This window comes from Eptesicus fuscus, chromosome 13 (assembly GCF_027574615.1).
Source record: "Eptesicus fuscus isolate TK198812 chromosome 13, DD_ASM_mEF_20220401, whole genome shotgun sequence".
Classification (NCBI taxonomy): domain Eukaryota; kingdom Metazoa; phylum Chordata; class Mammalia; order Chiroptera; family Vespertilionidae; genus Eptesicus; species Eptesicus fuscus.
The window spans coordinates 53,041,435-53,060,855 of NC_072485.1; the positions used below are offsets into that span (position 1 = coordinate 53,041,435).

The 19,421-nt window shown below is 35.2% G+C and overlaps 1 protein-coding gene across 2 annotated transcripts in view; it reads right to left on the reverse strand.

Moving 5' to 3' along the window:
• The window catches only part of SOX6 (SRY-box transcription factor 6), a 557,752-nt gene that overhangs the window by 297,108 nt on the left and 241,223 nt on the right, over positions 1-19,421 (reverse strand). For both annotated transcript variants that reach the window (XM_054724743.1, XM_028159941.2), the window contains one exon: positions 839-1,046. In XM_054724743.1, coding sequence (XP_054580718.1) covers positions 839-1,046 — 208 coding nt within the window. The remainder of the gene's footprint in view (positions 1-838; positions 1,047-19,421) is intronic.

The window sequence follows — 19,421 nt, forward strand, 5'->3', positions numbered from 1 at the left end:
TTTTTTACAAAGTATTATTAAAGAGTCTTTCACCTAGAGATACTTGAACCTAGGTGGATTCTTGTGGGGAGAGAAGGTGGATGTGGGATATTAGAGTAAATGTCCTATGTCAGTGGTTGGCAAACTCGTTAGTCAACAGAGCGTATATCAATAGTACAACGATTGAAATTTCTTTTGAGAGCCAAATTTTTTAAACTTAAACTATATAGGTAGGTACATTGTTATTAACTTAATTAGGGTACTCCTAAGCTGGCTTTTGCTAAAATCTCAAGGGGCCAAAGAGCCGCATGTGGCTCGTGAGCCACAGTTTGCCAACCACTGTCCTGTGTCAAAGCACTTCCCCCTTGAACATTTAGCTTTAACAATAGTAGAAACCCTCAATGATACAACATTTAGAGGTAAAATAATAATATTTATAATATTTCTAAAAATGAGGAGAAATAAATTGCTTTGGGTTTTCTTTTTGCTTTTGAAGCAATTGATTTTTCATAATCAAACACTATCCAGCAAAAGTAGGAGAGAGAAAATTAAAAGTAAAGTTGGAGCTGAAAAAAATTCCTATACTACCTTTTTCCAGGGCAAGGCTTATAGTCAGTTTAAAACCTTGATTTGTTATCATAAGAACAAAAAAAAAATGCACAAAAATTTTACATAAATGGAGCTATCTGCTTAACACTCCTAATGGATCACAATCTGCCATCACCATGGTAACCTCTGAATAACTTTTTCCAGGCTAGTGCCAATTATGCACTTCTCTGGCCCTTGAAATCCCACTCTTTTTTTTTTAAGGCCTGGAATTTTTAAAAGAATAAAGCCCAACAGTTAAGTCCACACATACCCTCTTGTTCAGTCCGAGTCATTTCCTCAAGCTTCTTCTGTTTCAGTGTGTCCACCACATCGGCAAGGCTCCCTTTGCGGCGTTCTGGGGTTCCAAAAGTAACACTGGTCATTATCTCGCGGTCCCGACTCCCTTCGTCAGGCTTATGTGGTGAGGTAGAGGTATTTCGGAAGGAATATAGGGAACATAACTTATTATTCTCTGACTCCTAGAAAAAAAAAAAAACAGAATAAAATAAAACCATTAGAATACTTGTTTCTTTAAATATCATTGGGAGAAAAAATCCCAAACTCAGATTGACAATATATGATGCTTAGATGGACAAATAAAATTCAGTAACTATCTCCGCTTAAAAAAATACTAAACACTAAAGCAATTATGAAAATGCAGATTCATACTGGTGCGTTGTTGTTTTTTATTGAAAGCAGCCTAAGTGCTTCAAAACCAGTTTCAAAATGGACACCTCAACTTCTTCCTCATTTGTGCCCTTCTTTTAAATTAGTTTAGATTCAATTACTAATTATTAGAATTGGTAAAGTTTTCCTTTAAATTGGCAGTTTAATTAGCACAGCCTAAAAATACATATACATCACAAAAACATTATCATCCTTGAACTTAGAAACAGTAGAGAAATTAGCTTCAGTGATTGTTAACTGTTCATCAGAAAATATAAAAAATGTCTAAGTCACTGCCAGAAAAATAACTAACCTGAATATGTTTGTGCGTTGGGTTCGGGGAGAATCACTTTTTTCTAGCTGTATATCTGTCCAAAGTTACAGAAACTTCTTTCTATTCCATACCTTTACCATAGTTAAACACATTTCTCATGTAGCATTTAGAAATGGTTTGTTGTTTGTTTGTTTACAAAGGAACAAGTTTGTCACAGAAACATTTGCACAAGAATTACTTCACAGTACAGACAAAGTTGGCTAACTGTGAGGAGGAAAAACAAATCTTAGATGAAATATAATAGACACCTAAAAGTTTATAGAAAGAAAATATTTACATATCTCTCTAAATCAGAACTGAGGGTTGAAAGCAACTACTTTTTGGCCATTGCCCATCAGTAGTCTTGCATTCGCCTTATCTATCTGTGCTCCGGTAGTCTCTCCCCCAAAAAGAAATGTTGCGAACTAAAGCCTTTGTGATTCTCAGCAGAAGCTTGAAAATCCTATCGGCTCCTATATTTCTCTCCATCTTCACAAAGAAGGCTGGCAAGCTTCCAGAACTATGTAGAGGAAGAAGCAGGAGGTAAGTTACAGTTAATAATTAGTGGGAAGGGATGGAAGGAAAAGGAATCTAGAGAAGTAAGTTTCCACATATATGAAATAATAATTGTACTCAATAAATGTTATGTATGTATATATTATTGTCATTTTACAGAAGGTAGGAATAAAACATTTTCAGGGTTATCGGGAGCATATAATGAGATAACAGTTATAAAGTAATTAGATGCAATGCTAAGCTCATAGGCAGTGGTGTTTAATAAATGGTAGGTGCTATTATGCTGATGGAAGGAGCAGAATTAGGAATGGAGTCACGGAGGATTATCCCCCTTCTTTTAGTAAAAAATGTTATGATTCTTGAATTAAATTCAATATTGTGAAGTCTGTGAATATATTTTAAAAACTACTGAATTGTATTCATCAAATGGATAGTTATGTGTATTATATCTCAATAAAGCTATTAAAATATTGTGAATCAAGGAATTAAGCAAAGAAATAAAAAGAAAGACTCATGGACACAGACAACAGTATAGTGATTGCCAGAGGGAAGGTGGGATGGGGGAAGGTAGAAGAAGGTAAAGGGGGGATAAATGGTGATGGAAGGAGACTCGACTTGGGGCGGTAAACACACAATACACTATACAGATGATGTGTTGCAGAATTGTATACTTGAAACCTGTATAATTTTACTAACCAAATGTCGCCTCAATAAATTCAATTTTTAAAACTCTATAGATTCAATGCAATCCCTATTAAAATACCAACAGCATACTTCACAGAACTAGAACAAACACTCCAAAAGTTTATATGGAATCATAAAGACCCCAAATAGCTGCAGCAATCTTGATAAAAAAGAACGAAGTTGGAGAGATCACAATACTGGATATCAAACTATACAACAAAGCTATTACAACCAAAACAGCCTGGTACTGGCACAAGGATAGGCATATAGACTAATGGATCAGAAGAGAAACCCCAGAAATTGACCCACACCATTATGGTCAGTTAATATTTGACAAAGGAGACAAGAACATACAATGGAGTAAAGACAGCCTCTTCAGCCCTGACTGGTTTGGCTCAGTGGATAGAGCATCGGCCTGTGGACTGAAGGGTCCCAGGTTCAATTCCTTTTTTCTGGGGATGGGCACACCCCCAGTGGGGGCAGGGGTGCAGGAGGCAGCTCATCGATGTTTCTAACTCTCTATCCCCCTCCCTTCCTCTCTGTAAAAAATCAATAAAATATATATTTTTTTAAAAAAAGACAGCCTCTTCAACAAATGGTGTTGGGAAAACTGGACAGAGACGTGCAAAAAATTATTGTGTGCCAAATCTTAATCTTTTCCACATTCCCATTGTTGGCACAATGACTATCACAGAGCAAATGCTCATTACATTTGTGCTAAAATAAAGTAAAAAGGATACAATTAATGGTCCTAAATCTCTTCCTTCCCCAAGAAAGATGTTATATTTCATTAAAGTTTACAATAACTCTGTGGAGTGATGCAGAGGAACCCTCTAGATGCCAATCATGTTTAGGCCTTAAACATGGCTTTTTGGAATGGCCTCTTGATTCTTCACTTTGGACAAACAAAAACTGAGATATGTTCTGGAAAGCCATTTTGACCTCTTAATATTGTCCCTATCAGAAATCTGACCTAAGTGTTTTTGAATTGATAATTACCATTTGATCAATCATGCTTCAGTCACTTTCATTTCAAATGCAAATTAGTCTTATATCATAGACTATAAGTCAAAAAACAAATTCTGATTCAATCTAAGGGATTCAAGACCAAGTCAAAACATGAGGAGGTGGTTACCTACAGATGACTCACCATTGTCCTTAATAAAGCAAATTTTTCCATCACTCGAAACATGGTAGGAGTGGCTCTCCAGCCTGAGTAACAACTTTAAGTTGTCCTTAAAGCATTTGGGCTCCATACAGTACCACTTTTTTCTCTCAGGACTAATTTCAATCTTACTTACTCATGTCACTTACTTGTTCGATCAACTACATCTCTTGTTGTTTTTTTTACTCGTGGTAATGTGGTCACTGCCATCCTGCACCACAGATAGTAACCATGGGTTCCCTCACGGATTACCCACACACTGTCCTCAGCCCTGTAATGTGTGCAAAGTAGCTCAACACCACCAAGAAGCAGGGAACAAGAAGCTGAAAAGTCATGATTTCACCAAGGCACCAAGCTAGGCAGTGAATGAAATCATACATGGCTTAAGTCATATAAGTAATCTTATAACATTCTTAGGAGCAATAGAAAGGGGCAATATTTATATTTCTGGCCCTCACTTTTTAACTTTCTAAAACTTAACAAGTATTGGCCTTTAATTAGTGGAGGCCTCTAGGCCAGTGGTTGGCAAACGGCGGCTCACGAGCCGTGGTTTGCCGCTCTGTTGACTAATGAGTTTGCCGACCACTGGGATAGGGGCTTAATCATAAGGAACAACAACAGCCTATAATTATTGGAATCGAGAGTCTAGGTCAGTGGTCGGCAAACTCATTAGTCAACAGAGCGGCAAACCACGGCTCGCGAGCCGCAGTTTGCTGACCACTGCTCTAGGCAATTTATCTGAGTAAAGGGGGACACAAATCCAAACACTTTCAATGAAGAAATTACTGTTTGATAAAAGGCAATCATGCCAAATTTTAAAAACAGACTTGACAAAGAATCTCTAATCTTTTTTTCTAGAGGACTAAATCATTTTAAAATAAGTTTTCTTAAGAAGAAAGGCTCAACTTACTCTGTAAGTTTTAAAAACAAATTCAATGAAATATCAATTGAGGCAAGATTCCCAATGATAATATCTGAGACTTAATGCATGTCACTGCAGCACAACGGTGGAGAGATCTGAGACAATATTTCCCTAAAGCAGTGATTCTCAAACTTCAAGATATAGAATCCCCTGGCAAGTATGTTAAATGCAGATTCCTTCATCTCCTCCCATACCCTGAAGAGTAGGACTCGGGAATATAAATTTTGAGGAACATCTCAAGTGATTCTGATCACAGTTACTTTAATTCTGATGTACCTCACTTTAAGAAACATCAATCCCTAAGGCAAATGAAATAAATGTGCTTTGCCTTAATGTTATAATGCAGATATAATTATGAATAATTTTAAGAAGCCTGGTTAGTTGTAATTTTTAAAAATAACATAAAGGAGATTACCCCTCTTCTTTTGACCTTTCTTGTGAAAACAACTGCTGAATAACATGACTGGACACATGAACATCACGAAAAGCAAGAGTATATGGGGCACGGTATAAGCATTAGTTCATTCTAAGAAAATTTACTATAAATTTGTTTTCTTTCAACCCTTAATGTCAGTGACCTCACCAAACCTAACGGTAAAAATTGTTTCAAAATATTATTCAAACGAATCTCAGTCCTAACACAAGGAATAAAGTAATGTTGTTGATTCAAATGATCTAAAGAGGATTTCCCTGGAAATCAATTAAACACAGTACTAAAATTATATGTAGAAGAGTGAAAAAGTACCCAGTAGGACCAGGAAAAAAAGTCATTAGGCAGAGTTTCTAGAAAAGGAAAGCAATTTTCACAAATTAAGAATATTTTAGAAAGATGTTTTTGTGTCTGAAGGGATAAAAACATAAATATTAAAAACAAAACATGTATGGATGGTGACAGATGTTAACTAGACTTATTGTGATGATCACTTCACAATATGTACAAATATTGAATCATTATGCTATTCACATGAATTATTATGCTGTACACCTGAAACTAATATAACATTTTATATCAATTATACATCAATTAAAAAACATGTGAGGTGATGGATGTTAACTTATTGTGGCAATAATTTTACAATACACACATATGTCAAATCACTATGTTGTACACCTTTAACTAATATAATGTTATTGATCAATTATATCTCAATAAAACAGGAAAAGCATGTTAAAATAACATTGCTTCAATTTTTCAGGTGTGATTTCTAAATGGTGATATTATTGGTAAATTTCTTTTTTTTTGCTTATTTGTGTTTTCTAACTTATAACTGATGAAGTATTGTTTTTTGTGTGTTTTTTGGTATTTTTAATTAAATTTTTAAATTATATTTCTTAATTGTATAGCAATAGATAAATGATTTAATTAGTTTCAGATATATAGCATAGTGGTTAGACATTATATAACTTACTAAGTGATGCCCCTCGACAAGTATAGCATCCAGCTGGTGTCAGAAATATTGTTTATATAATAAAGAGATGCTTGGAAAAAAATATAAAAGCAAATTTAAGAGAACACAGTTTGGACTTCTTGAAGATTAGTACATTATAGTTTCCCTGTATTGAAACCAGAAAAAAAAAAAAAACTTTCTTTCTAGATATTTCTGTAGTTGAGGGTTCTCAAATAACATTTTCTAATAAATCTCATTATTTAAAAGGGCATCCTTATATCAGCTAAAATCTATATCCTTATAATTATCACCCATTATTTCCTGTTTGCCCTCAAAAGACTCACAAAATCAATTTACTCCCATTTCTCTATTAGAGTTGTTCAAACATCTTAAGGGAAGCACTAAATAGTCCTTTTCTAGGTGAAATTCCTCCAGTTTCTACAACCCATTTCTCATTTGACATAATTTCCAGATCCTTTGTCTTTCTCCTCGGATCACTCCAGTCTCTAGATACTGTACTAAAAATGGGTTGCCAATAACTGAATACGAAATTCTGCATCCTCATTTTCACCAGGAAGAAAAGTAACACTCAGAGATTATGTGGCTTTCCCCATGTCACACAGGTGTAGCTGGCAGAGCTAAAATCTAAATGTAGTTTTCTGATACCATATCCAATGTTGTTTTTTTCCATTCCACAGTAACAATAAATAAAATTAGTTATCAATTCTTGTATAAAAATCACCCTAAAATTCAGCGCTTAAAACAATAACACTTATTATCTTTTACGGAATTCAGAGGCATCTGGGCTGTTTGGTGCTGCCTCAAGGTCTCTCTTGAGGTTGCCATTAAGTCAGTGGCTAAAGTTGGAATCATCTCTCTAAGACTTCTTTACTCCCAAATGTAAACACTTCAAAAGCTCAGGGCTGAAGTGAGGGGTTCCTTAGACATCATCCTCTATCTCTGCGCGATCTCTCTACATGATGTTTTCTCTCCATGATGTGAGCTTCAAACATGATAGTTCAGGCTTCCAAAGGTGCATGCCCCAGAAACAGCCAGATGAAATCTGTATCACTGTTTCTGACCTCGCCTGAGAAGTCATGCCCTCTAAACTGTCAGTGTGTTCAATTTAATAGTGAGTACCAAGGTTTGCCCATAGTCAAGGGGATGGGAGTTTAATCTCTGCATTTTTACAGGATGGAGTTATAATTATATCCTCAAATCTCTGCTGTGAGAAATGAATAATGTATAAAGCATTGAGTACAGTGCCTATCACATAAGACTCAATAAATGATAACTACTCTTATTATTAAATTCAAATGCCCTTTATCCAATTGTCCTTTGTTTCAATTTTCAGTTCTGAAAATACTGTCATGATAACCACTGGCACCATTTTTAGGTTTTCCTTTATACTCACTCATCTAAGTAGAATAATCAATATATGCTCAAAAATCACTTCCTTTATGAAGTCATCCCAAACTAATCCCACCAAGACCTGACCCTCACAAAGCTCCAGTAACCTTATCACTTGTGATTAGCTTTTCCTGGGGATACTATGAATTTCCATTCAACCTAACAGCATATGGATTAACTCCATTCTGGCCAGGAGCAGCTAGAGAATGTGTCTGCTCTGATTCATCTGGGTTGCCAACTGCACCTAGGCCAGGAATGTGAATGGGCAGCCACATGGTGAACAGAGGAGAGCAGTGGGCTAAGGTTGCAAAAGTCAGAGAAGATGTCAGGATTTGAGAAAGTCACAGACCATGGGCCAGAGACCCAGAGACCATGGGCCAGAGACCATTTCTAACCAGGAATGGAATCCTTGCCCTACATAATGGAGTGGAAACCCACATACAGGCAGAAGTCATTGAAGTCAGGAGAAACGACTAGGAAATGGACTCTCTAAGCAGCTGAATTAATCAACTTCCCTTTCGGCTGCCCAATCTAATTATAGGACAAACTATTACCCTCTCTTACTCTTCCACCCATTAGCAAGGCTGATTTAAATGTGTTCAATCTTACTGCATTGTATGTTGTCATTTTTGTTTGCTCTTTCATTTTTGTTATACTGCCTCTAATTATAGCTTTACCTCACTCTAGTCTGTCTTCCCTAAAGATAAGCTTTATTGAGATACCATGATTTCTGACATTCCCTCTAGAGCAAACCTCTGTTTTCTCAGACCCTACCCTAAATCATTCAAAGTCTAAATCTTGAAAGTGATTCTTTCCAACACTTTCTTACTGAGACACTCCATGGTTCTCTATGGTGTGTTCTCTTTACTGCAATGAAGAAACCCAATTTGCTCAACGATAGATATGTTCCTGGTAATCTTTTGCTGAAGGGAATTAAGGAATGCAATGTCTGTAAAGAAATTAAAAACAATAATAAAACCAACTAAAGTTGCCTGTATTGGCAACTTAACCATGTCAGTGATTAATTTATTAAGTTATAATATATACTATATACTAGTACGTACTACTTTTTCTGATTATCTGTTTTTAAAAACTTTTTTTGGAAGAACCAAAAATGGCCTGAGACTGTGCTGGATAAGAGACATTCTACTATGGTGTTATTGAGTGACTGACAGAAAAGCTTTATCTAATCTAGGTTCCAATAACTTCTTGCTAACAAAGGAAATCTAACCTTTTTAATATGCTGAGAACTAAATTGCTAACATTTATAGGTTCTTTCTCAGAGGAAAAAGTATTTTTTTCTCCAATGTGACATATTTTGAGGAAAAACATTGGTTTTAAAAAGCTTATATAAATGAAAATACTGAATTTGGCTCCAATTACCAACAATTTATTCCTGACAAAAGTATCATTTGCTCTAATAGTGAAATAAAGAATATTCTTTTTCTCTTTTATTAAAAATGATACTGGTAGAATATATTAAATTTACATAGCATTCTCAAAATCGGAATAATATCATGTCACTTTATTATATTACTATACTGTTCAATAACAATAAATTTATTCATGATGTGTCAGAATGTAGATTTTTTTTAACCAATATTTGCTAAAGTGTCATGACTCCTAAAGTCCAAGAAGGAAAAGCCATTTTAAAAATATTATTTTGATTCCAGGAAAAATATTACAAGACAAAAGTTTTTTAAGATGGCCTCATCACCATATTTAATAAATGGAAGTAAATATAGTGAACAGAGTAAATATAGAAAAATATTAAAATCTCCAAACTTGTTAAGACAATCACATAGAAAAGTCTTGCATCATCTATATACCACCAGCCTCACATATAGAATCAAATCTCGAGATTCAAAGGTCCTTAAAAATCCAATTGTTCAACACCATCTAGTACTTGAATTTCCTATGCAAGAAAGGTAGTATCATAGTTAACAAGTAAAAGGTCTTTGGGTCAGATTTTCTAGTTAAATACATTTTTCCATCTACCTCCCATATAACCCCAAACAAGTTAGATAATTTCTCTGTGCCTTAATTCCTTCATCTATAAAATAGGAGTGATGATAATAGTAGTACAGAAACTACCTCATAGTGTTGATATGAAAATTAAATTAATTAATAAAAATAAAACACCTGCTATATAGTGACTGCTCATTAAATGACGGTGGTGGTGGTAGTAGTAGTGATGATGGCTGTTACAATTTCCCTGGCAAGCAACTTTTTGCCTCTCCTTAAACACCTTCACTGTTAGAAGATTTGGCACTTCCCAAAGCAGTTGATTTTATCTTTGGAGGGTTGTCAAACATTCTTATTTATAGGAATATGAATCCTATGCCTTCAAACCATGGAAACATTTCCATCCCATAGAAACATTTACAACAGCAGCACTTTCAATACATACACACAGCATTATAGTACCCTTGTATCTTTTCTTTTTCTGGCAAAACATCCCCGTTTTCTTCATTTCTTCCTCATAAGACATGGTTCAGCCATTCAGATCATTCTCCCCTGAGTATGTTCCAATTTGTTTCTCTGGATCTCTTAAATAGGAGTGCCCTGAATTGAATGTGTTCAATATTGTCTAAATAAAGAATTAAGGCACATGATCACTTAGGGATAATAAAGATCATGGATAGGCAACCTCACAGATGAGAATACTTACAACTTTTTGGTAATGGAACAGTAATAAGAGCTTTAAGGTGAGGCCACGTGATAGTGAATTCTCCAACACATGGAGCAACATTCTATCAAGGTTCAACTATTAGCTGATTCATGTGCCTTCCAAACCGGACAGCTACTTTCATCTGGCAATTCATTAGTGTTTAAACTACCATATGATATTCAACCTAAACAACACTATCAGACTATGTTGAGTTGGCTAAGACTATTTTAACCTTGAAACCAACAAATTTAGAATTAGCAAGAGACTTGGTTATAGTTCAAATCTTTCATGTTTGAGATGAGGAAACTGAAGTCAGGAGATTGGAAGTGACTTCTCTAATGTCACACAGCAAATTAGTGTCAGAGATTAAACACAGGCCTTCTGTGAGATAACATCCTATCCTTTCCTACATAACCCCAGGGAAAATATTTCTACTGATTCAAGAGAGAGGGAGAGAAGAGAGAGAGAGAGAGACAGAGAGACAGAGAGAGAGAGAGAGAGAGAGAGAGAGAGAGAGAGAGAGAAGAGAGAGAGAGAGAATGTGTTGACAACTTAAGGCATTAGGGAAGAAGTAGTATGATTATGCAGATGTTGGAGAAGTATAATTTAATAAGTTTTCCAGAGCAAGTTTCTATGCATGAAGAATCTCAAATGATCCCATGGAGGTGTCCCTAAGAGGTAACTACTTTCTCAACTGTCTATTTTATTATCTTCATGCTCTCCTCCTTTGCAGTTGTTTTCATTGCTTCCCCATTTCAGAGTGCACTTATAAAAAATAACTGTATTTTTTTACATATAATCAGCAAAGCAGCTAGTATGATTCATAGAATCCAGATATCGGTCAGTTAGTTAGCCACGAACCTATTTTGCATCATCCAAATGAGAAATAACGAAGAGAACTTTGGGGTTTATCTATCCCAGATATCATAATTAAGAATCTGAAGCCAACCGGCTGGCATGGCTCAGTGGTTGAGTGTTGACCTATGACTCAGAAGGTCATGGTTTGATTCCCATTCAGGGCACATGCCTCAGTTGCGGGCTCGATCCCCAATGTGGGGTGTGCAGGAGGAAGCCCATCAATGATTCTCTCTCATCCTTGATATTTCTATCTCTCTTTCCCTTTCCCTTCCTCTCATAAGTCAATAATAAAAATATATTATTTAAAAAAAAAAAAGAATCCAAAGCAAAGGAGGCAAAGTAAAGCGCACACGCGCGCGCGCGCGCGCGCGCGCACACACACACACACACACACACACACACAAAAACAAGCAAACAAAAAAACACCTCCCTTCCATCTTCCAAAAACAGGGAAATAGCCTTGAAAATAAGAGAGTCAAGGTACCAAAGACCTATTGCATGATGCAGGTGTTGGCAGGAAATTTGTTTAGTAACTTAGTTTCCAGAAAAATCTGTTCTTAATTCAATATAAAAACTAGGGCCATTGTGGGGGAGAGGGGACCTACAGAACTTCAATGGTATGAGAGTAGTTTCAGAAAAAATAGAAAATAAGATATAAAACTCTTAGGAAAAAGGCAAGATAGCTGGGATCCATGAGGAAAAGAGGTAGTAATCAGGCTCCCGGAAGTAATATCGATGTGATAATTTATCCATGTGTAGGGGGTCTATTTTTAAATGATGAGGCTGGGGTCACAAAAATAGATCAGCTCATGCTCTTCATACCTCACAAATCTTAACATTAAAAAGTACCAGAGCCCAGTGAAGTTCAGTCAAACCCATTTATCCCTTAATAGAGATTCTGCTCTATCACAGTGAAATCCTTTCATGGCCTAATTTTCCAAGGAAAGAGGGACTAGCCAGCAGATTGCTCTGTGTGTCATACACACTGAGCACTCACAGCCACTCTGTGATCTCCACAATCTCCCATCTTCACTGGGATCTTGCCCAGTAAGGTTCCCAAGTTTGAGAATTTCACCCAAAAAGCCTTCAAATTTCCTTCTAATATGTCAAATACATATAATGGCTTACCCAGAAACTCTTAGTGATACAGAAATTTCTAAATAACATCTCTAGCTCTCTGATTTAAATTTTTACAGATAGAACAAGTTCAAAGAATGTAAAAGTGATTTTTCAAAGGCTATGTTGTTTATGAAACAACTATCCAGCTATCTATCTGTCTAACTATCTATATTTACATTTCCAGGGAAGGGGAAACTAGGCACAAAAATGTCACCAATTTACCACAAAGCAGCACGTAGAAGTATAATTTTGTCGTCAGGTGCCCCCAATGTATAGAACCTGTGCATTGCTCTACGTGGAGGCAATACACAAACTTGGATTGATGGTTCGGTTAGAATCATAGAGTACATGCCTTCTTTCTGGCAGGAGTGGGAGGTGTTAATTTTTATTTTTCTATCTTAACTTTCAAATACCCAAAACTTATATTCAGATTGATTTCTGGCCCTACTGTACTATTCTTCATAGATCAAAAAAAAAAAAAAGTAACCAAAAGGAGAGCTAAACTCTAACCTTATTGTCAATTTCACAAAGCAAAATAAATAAACTATAATCAACTTCACATACAAACCATATCAGTATGAGGGGAAAAAAAAAGAGAGAAAAGCAGGTATCTTTGGTAGAAGCATAGCAGGTACAAAATAAGTTAATACAACTGAAGGGCAAATGTTAACTCTAAATTCAACTGTAAAAGTTTTCTCAATTTCATGGATTACATTAGCTTAATCCTAGCTAACCTAATGCTATCTAAAAAGCTACCAACTTACCACTGAGACAAACCAAAAAGTTTCTAAATAACAGTAAATGCCAAAAAAAGTTCTAATTCTTTGTGTTTCTAGGCAAACGAATCTCTCCTATTATACCACCACAATCTACCAATGCTTGAATGAGGGAATTTTTTCCCCAGAAGTTTGATGAACTTGAGAATATTGAATTCTAGGTACTCTCAGTACACTGGCAGTGAAAATAAATCAGAATTAAATTATAATACAAATAAGAGTTTACAAATGACTTTCAATCATTTTATTAAATAATGCTTTCCATTGTCTAAAGTGTTGATGAAATATAAAGAAGATAAATGAAATGTATAAATATTCATTTCTAATTTTTACCTGATTGTAAAATATTATTAGTAAAGGTTTGTAATTTATACTTTTGATTTCAAAATATGGTTTACAAAGAGATGTATCATTGAACTCAATTTTTATCACTTAGAAAAATAACGCCTAGAGGACATGGGAATGTAGTAATACCAAAATAATATTTAAGAGGTTAATAGTATAAAAAATAAATATGTCATCACATTAAAAGATTAAGTAACAAAAGGAATAATAGCTTGAAGTTGTTCCTCTTTAAAAAGGTTACATTTTTCTTGTTCCTCTTTAATAAGGAAAACTTATTACAGGGGACAACCAAACAGTGGGATAATTTGCATATCACGGTAATTAAGGCACATTCATTAGATGTGTTCAAGAAAGATTAGATGTGTTCAGGAAGGAACAGAGTAGGGTCTTTCCTGCTTAATGCAGGTGTTTTGACTCAATAATCAAAGAGAGCCCTTTCAAGCTCATCTCTGATTGAACAATAGGAGCAGGATTTGTTATGTTAAATTTACTTTTATGGAAAGCAACCCCTTCCAAATTAAAGTAAGAAGGTAGATCAGTGAAATAAGCCAGTAGGAGAAAGATCTCATATGTGGGATATAATGAGCAATGTAATTTGATGAAGAAGATTAGATCCAGAGACAAATGAGGGGGGGGCAGTTAGAGAGCAACCAAAGGATTTGTATGCATGCATATTAGCATAACCAATGGACACAGACACTGGGGCGGTGGGGGCTTGCCCGGGGTGGGAATGGTTTGGTGGGGGGGTCAACTGGGGGAAAAGAAGACATATGTAAAACTTTAGACAATAAAAAAATTTAAAAATATGCAACTCTATTATATGACCTATATACAGGTTGTGCCCCCAAAATATATACACACTATAACAGCTTATAGCTCAATTTTAAAAATGAAATGTATTTTAATAAACACTGCTTTTATAAAAGAAGGAGGAGGAGGAGGAGGAGGAGGAGGAGGAGGAGGAGGAGGAGGAAGAGGAGGAGAAGGTAGATCTGGAGGAGTTAAGTACAATCCCAGCTTCCCCTTCCAAAGACATATGCTGCCTATCCAGGCATCACCATCTTATTCATGCTGATCTAGAAGGACCTTAAGGTTCATATTTCATTCTAATCATGAAAAGTTCAAATTAGTCATATAAATTGCTGCATGCTATATAATACATACATTATACTTTCTACAAAAAGTTACTTAGAAGAATTACAGAAATGTGCATATTTCATTATTCCAGTATCATATTTCATTATAGTAATGTACCCAGATCGTCACTGGGCAAGAAGGAATTCTGCACAAGAAAGTGAACATTAATCAGAACCACCTATATACTAAAACGGGCTTGTGGAGTTCTGCTTTAATCAGAAAATTATTGGTGTCTTGAGATCAGCTTTCATTGATTAACACTGATCAATTATGACAAGAAGCCTATTTAAAAAACAAAACAATACTTCTACTATGTTTAAATGCCATTTGAATTCATCAAAACAATAAAAGCTGAGTGGAATAGGCCTGCTCAATCAAATTGTTCTATTAGACTAGATTCTACCACATTTTCTATTAGTAATAAAGTCTTATTTTAAGTAATTATCAAAAATTATTTTCCCTAAGAGTCTGGAAATGTTATAGAGCCCAAGCTATACTTTGGTCATGAAGGAATATTTGCATATGGATGGTAGATAGGAACAGTCAAACCACAGAAGCATCACTATAATGTACACTAGCAGCTTATTGGTGAAAGAAGTGAAAACAAAATATTTATGAAGCATAAAGGTATCATATAAAAATGAAGTAAATTAGAGGAATATTGGCTGAATCCCAGGAAAGATAATCCTGATGACCATGAAGAAATGTTGTAAATTGTCAGTGAATGTCAGTGATAAAGTTTGTTAAGAGATTCATGTTACAGTCAGTACACTGCAAACCTAAGTTACTGGATCTTATACCAACTGAAAAAATTAAGTAAAAATAAACATGGCATATCCCAACTCCTTGAAAACATTCTGTGTACACAATTTTATTACACTGAAAAAAGAAAAGATACTAGGGTCTGATTTTCCTTGAACTGTCAAAATACAAAAGAAATGCAAAAAGCCTTTGCACAGATATAGCAAAGTACTGGATTTTCATATTTTGGCAGGAGCTCAATATACAGCCCACATAATCACATGCTAATGACTGGAGTGTGTTCATCAGTATGCATACCTGATTCCTTCTTGCCCAAGGGGGAAAAAAGCCAACTATACCAAAGCATGTTAATGTTTCTACATTCAACAAAAATTTTGATAATATGCTTGGTAAGAAAACTTTTCCAAAAAGTATATTTAGAAAGGTGTATTATATCATTAAGGAGAATGATAAAATAACTTGAGTTTTCATAAACATAGAGAGATTTTTAAGTAGCATATGAGTATTCATTTTGTTTAATTTGGGAACATTTTTAAAAAATAAGTATTCTTTTATAGCAGAAATGAAACAGTGCCACTAATGGGGGAGGAAGGGAGGTAATAGAAAGGTAATCAAGGTGTTAACACTAGAAAACATGAGTTGTCTATTTCACAACCCATACCATGCAATAAAATATGGTTTGATTTTTTGTTTAAATTGTAAATAAATTTGTATTTAAATTTTGAGATATGTTTAAAAAGAGACAGTACTGTGTACTAATATGGTTTCAAATTTATAGAAAATAGAAATTTCCCATATCGCTTCCTGGAGAATATTGTTTCATGACTCCAGGAGTCAAGGATGGACATTTCCACTTGTTACCGAAAGTTTAGGTTTGAATTTTACTTAACTTGAATAAATTCCCAAAATCCTAAAATGAAGTAGTAACAATTTCTCAAAAAGTCTAAACCTTGATAGTTTATGGATTTTTGTCCAGTGCTTCAGAGACCAGTCAGGTACCAAAAAGATGCACATAAACTTTGTCTTAGGTGTTAAATCTATAAACTACTTAGTACCGAGTGAACTAGTTGATTTCACTATACCTTCTAAAGCACAGTCTCAATAAAAGTGAGGAAAGACATTTCATTTGGGTGCTGCCTTATATCTTAAATGACTAAATCTTACCAAATACTGGCAACAATTCAAGTTTTTTAAATCTTTTAAAAGGCAACAAAATTAGAAATCTTCTAGAAGTCTGTCACAACATAAAACATGGCTGAGAAAGATTGAATCCTCGCTTAAAATTCCTGGACTATGTTATCATGTAATGAAAACAGCTCCATTCCCAGAAATGGTTCAAAGTCCATACCAGACTTTTTATGACTCCAATGAACTACATAAAACTCTCCAAAGTTGATTAGCAACTTCATTGGACTGAAAGCAGGAAATACAGAGAAGGATAAATTGTGTGCAAGCAAGAAAGTATTGTTCCCAACAGTTATTTATTAAATGTCTCAACATGCCTATTATTGTTTTCTTTCAATTACAACAAAGGACATTATTAGCATCTTTTACTTATAGAAGAAAAGTGTTCTTAAAACTTTTCTAAAAGATAAAACTCACTTGGGGAAATTTAACTGGTCTCCAAAATAAGGAGTTCTGATAATCTGGGGCTGAAAGTCCAGCATGGTTATTTGTACTTAATTGGACTAGTAGTTAAAAGCCAGATGCATATAATCCCATTTCGGCTTAAAATATATATCAATATAAGCAGGCATGTAAGTGCACACATACACATGTGTAGAGAACGCCCTACTTACAATCTTGTCAGTTTTTAAATCTTGAAAGAGATACTGTTGGTGCCTTACCCAGATCCCCAAGTCCTACCCCAGAAGTCACTTGCAAACAGTTCACTCTTAGGCAAAAGACTTCTGTCCTCACATGGGACTATGCTCTGTCCAGGAGCAAGCCTACCCTCCCCCATCTCCCTGGTCTCAGCAACTTCGTGTCCTGTTCACTATTGACTAAAGTTCTGCCTATGTGCACATCACTTAAAATAGTCTCCTTGCCCTCTGTTGAATCTTCTTCAGAAGCTATGGGACCTCCTCAAAGAACTGTTCACTCTTCCACTGAGCATCAAACTCTCACCTGCACTACTGCAATAGTTTTCCTAAGAAGTGTCCGTGTTTCTGGTGTTGCCTCCTACAATCCATTCTCTACACAGCAGCCAATGTGATATTTTAAAAACATAAATCAAATCATGTTAGTCTCACTTAAGATCTTCCAGTGGCTTCCTCTTGCACTTGAAGTATTAAGTCCAAACACCTCACTGCAGAATATGATACCCCATAGTATCTGCCATCTGCCTGCCTGCCTCCTTGATTTTCTCTCATACTGTTCTCTCCCTCACCCATTCCACTCCAGCTACTCTGTTGTATTCTGTTGCTCAAACACACCACCAAGCAGCTCTTGCACTTCAAATTTTTGCATAGCTAGTTCCTTCTCATTATTCCCATCTCAACTCACTTGTTACCTCTTCAAAAAGACTTTCCCTGGACTGTTAAAAGAGGTCATCTAGATCACATTTTCTTATTTAATTTTCTTCATTGTACTTATTATTGTCTGAAATTGTCTCACTCTGTGGAACTTTGTCTGTCCCACTCCTAGAATCTAATTTCCATGATAGTAGAGAACTCATCTGTATTATTCACAAGAAAGTCCTTGTCCCTGGAACTTAGTAGGTCCTATATTCTCAAGTAATCTTTAGCAGATAATCATTATAGCACAATATCATATGCCAGTCACTAAACACTACCACAAAATGTTCCTCCATCCTTATTAACATTAAAAAGAATAATACGCTATACATGTTTTCATAAAAAAATTATGTGAATTTATTCCTGCCTAATGAATCAGTCCTAATGGAAACCAAAACATATTTTAGGGGACAGTCAATATTCCTCCACAAAAAAAAAAAGGTGCTGGTACACTGACACCATAATAAAAGAGTAGTAATGGTACATAGCAACCAAGGACAGTGGAACCTCATTTACACTAATCTTTTAGCCTTCAAATGGATCATACCAATTAACACAGAACTCTAAATTTAAAATTAAACATTTTTTGTATCCATAATATAAGTATATGTAATTAACAGTGGAGTCTAAAACTTTTTTATCTCAAATTGGTCTTTGAATGGTGATCTCTAAAATTTCTATTTTCCTTCTTTACTTGTGCCATGAATTTTCTTTGTTTGAAACTGCGTGGTCTCTCATATTTTACTATAATTCCACCTCAAAATAAATAATCCGAATTTTAACATTTAAAGATTTTGTGTCTGATCAGGAAGTGGGGGTTAGCAGAACTTCTCTGCTTTGTCTTTACTCTCCTCTACAGAAAAGCTCCTCTGTGGTCTTGATATTTCAATTTAAATGCCTTCTGAACCCAGTAGATAAGAAACTTTTTAGTGCCTGTTTCTAACTGTTCGTGAGTGAGGACCGTCACAGAAACTAAATAGCAATGGAAACCGAATAGGTGCTAATAGGATTTTTGTTGATTTTTAGACTTTCTTTTAAATTTTATTTCCCCACAACTATTTTATGGGGTTCAATTACAGTCAGTAACAGATATGATCCATTGAGGAGAACTATAAGTTTCGTTTAACTTCATAACAATCCTTTTGGACTTTATTTACATTTACTTGAAAGTAGAATGGGGTAAAAAATATTGACTAAATTTTACTTTTGTCACAGTCCCTCCACCCCAACACCCCAACACACCCCACACACACACACACACACACACACACAAAATGTAGGTTTGCAGGACTGCCCAGAAACCTAAAATCCTTCTATTGTTTTTCTTTCCTGTAAAAAAAAATTGTTTGGTGATATAATACTTGCAATATAAGTCATTACAGGTCTGATGTTACAGTTCTTACACAGTACATAGTATTGAATCTATTGAATGAAAAGGGAGCACAAAGGGGATTTCCAAATGCAGCTGCTATTTCCCATTTGTTAAATCCCTTTACTATACCGTAGACGTACACAGCTGGGAAATACTATAGAGGAATTAAAACAAAATATTTTGGCTTCCAGAAATTCAGAATACACAAAAGGTTCAGTGGAAAGCAAAGCTTGA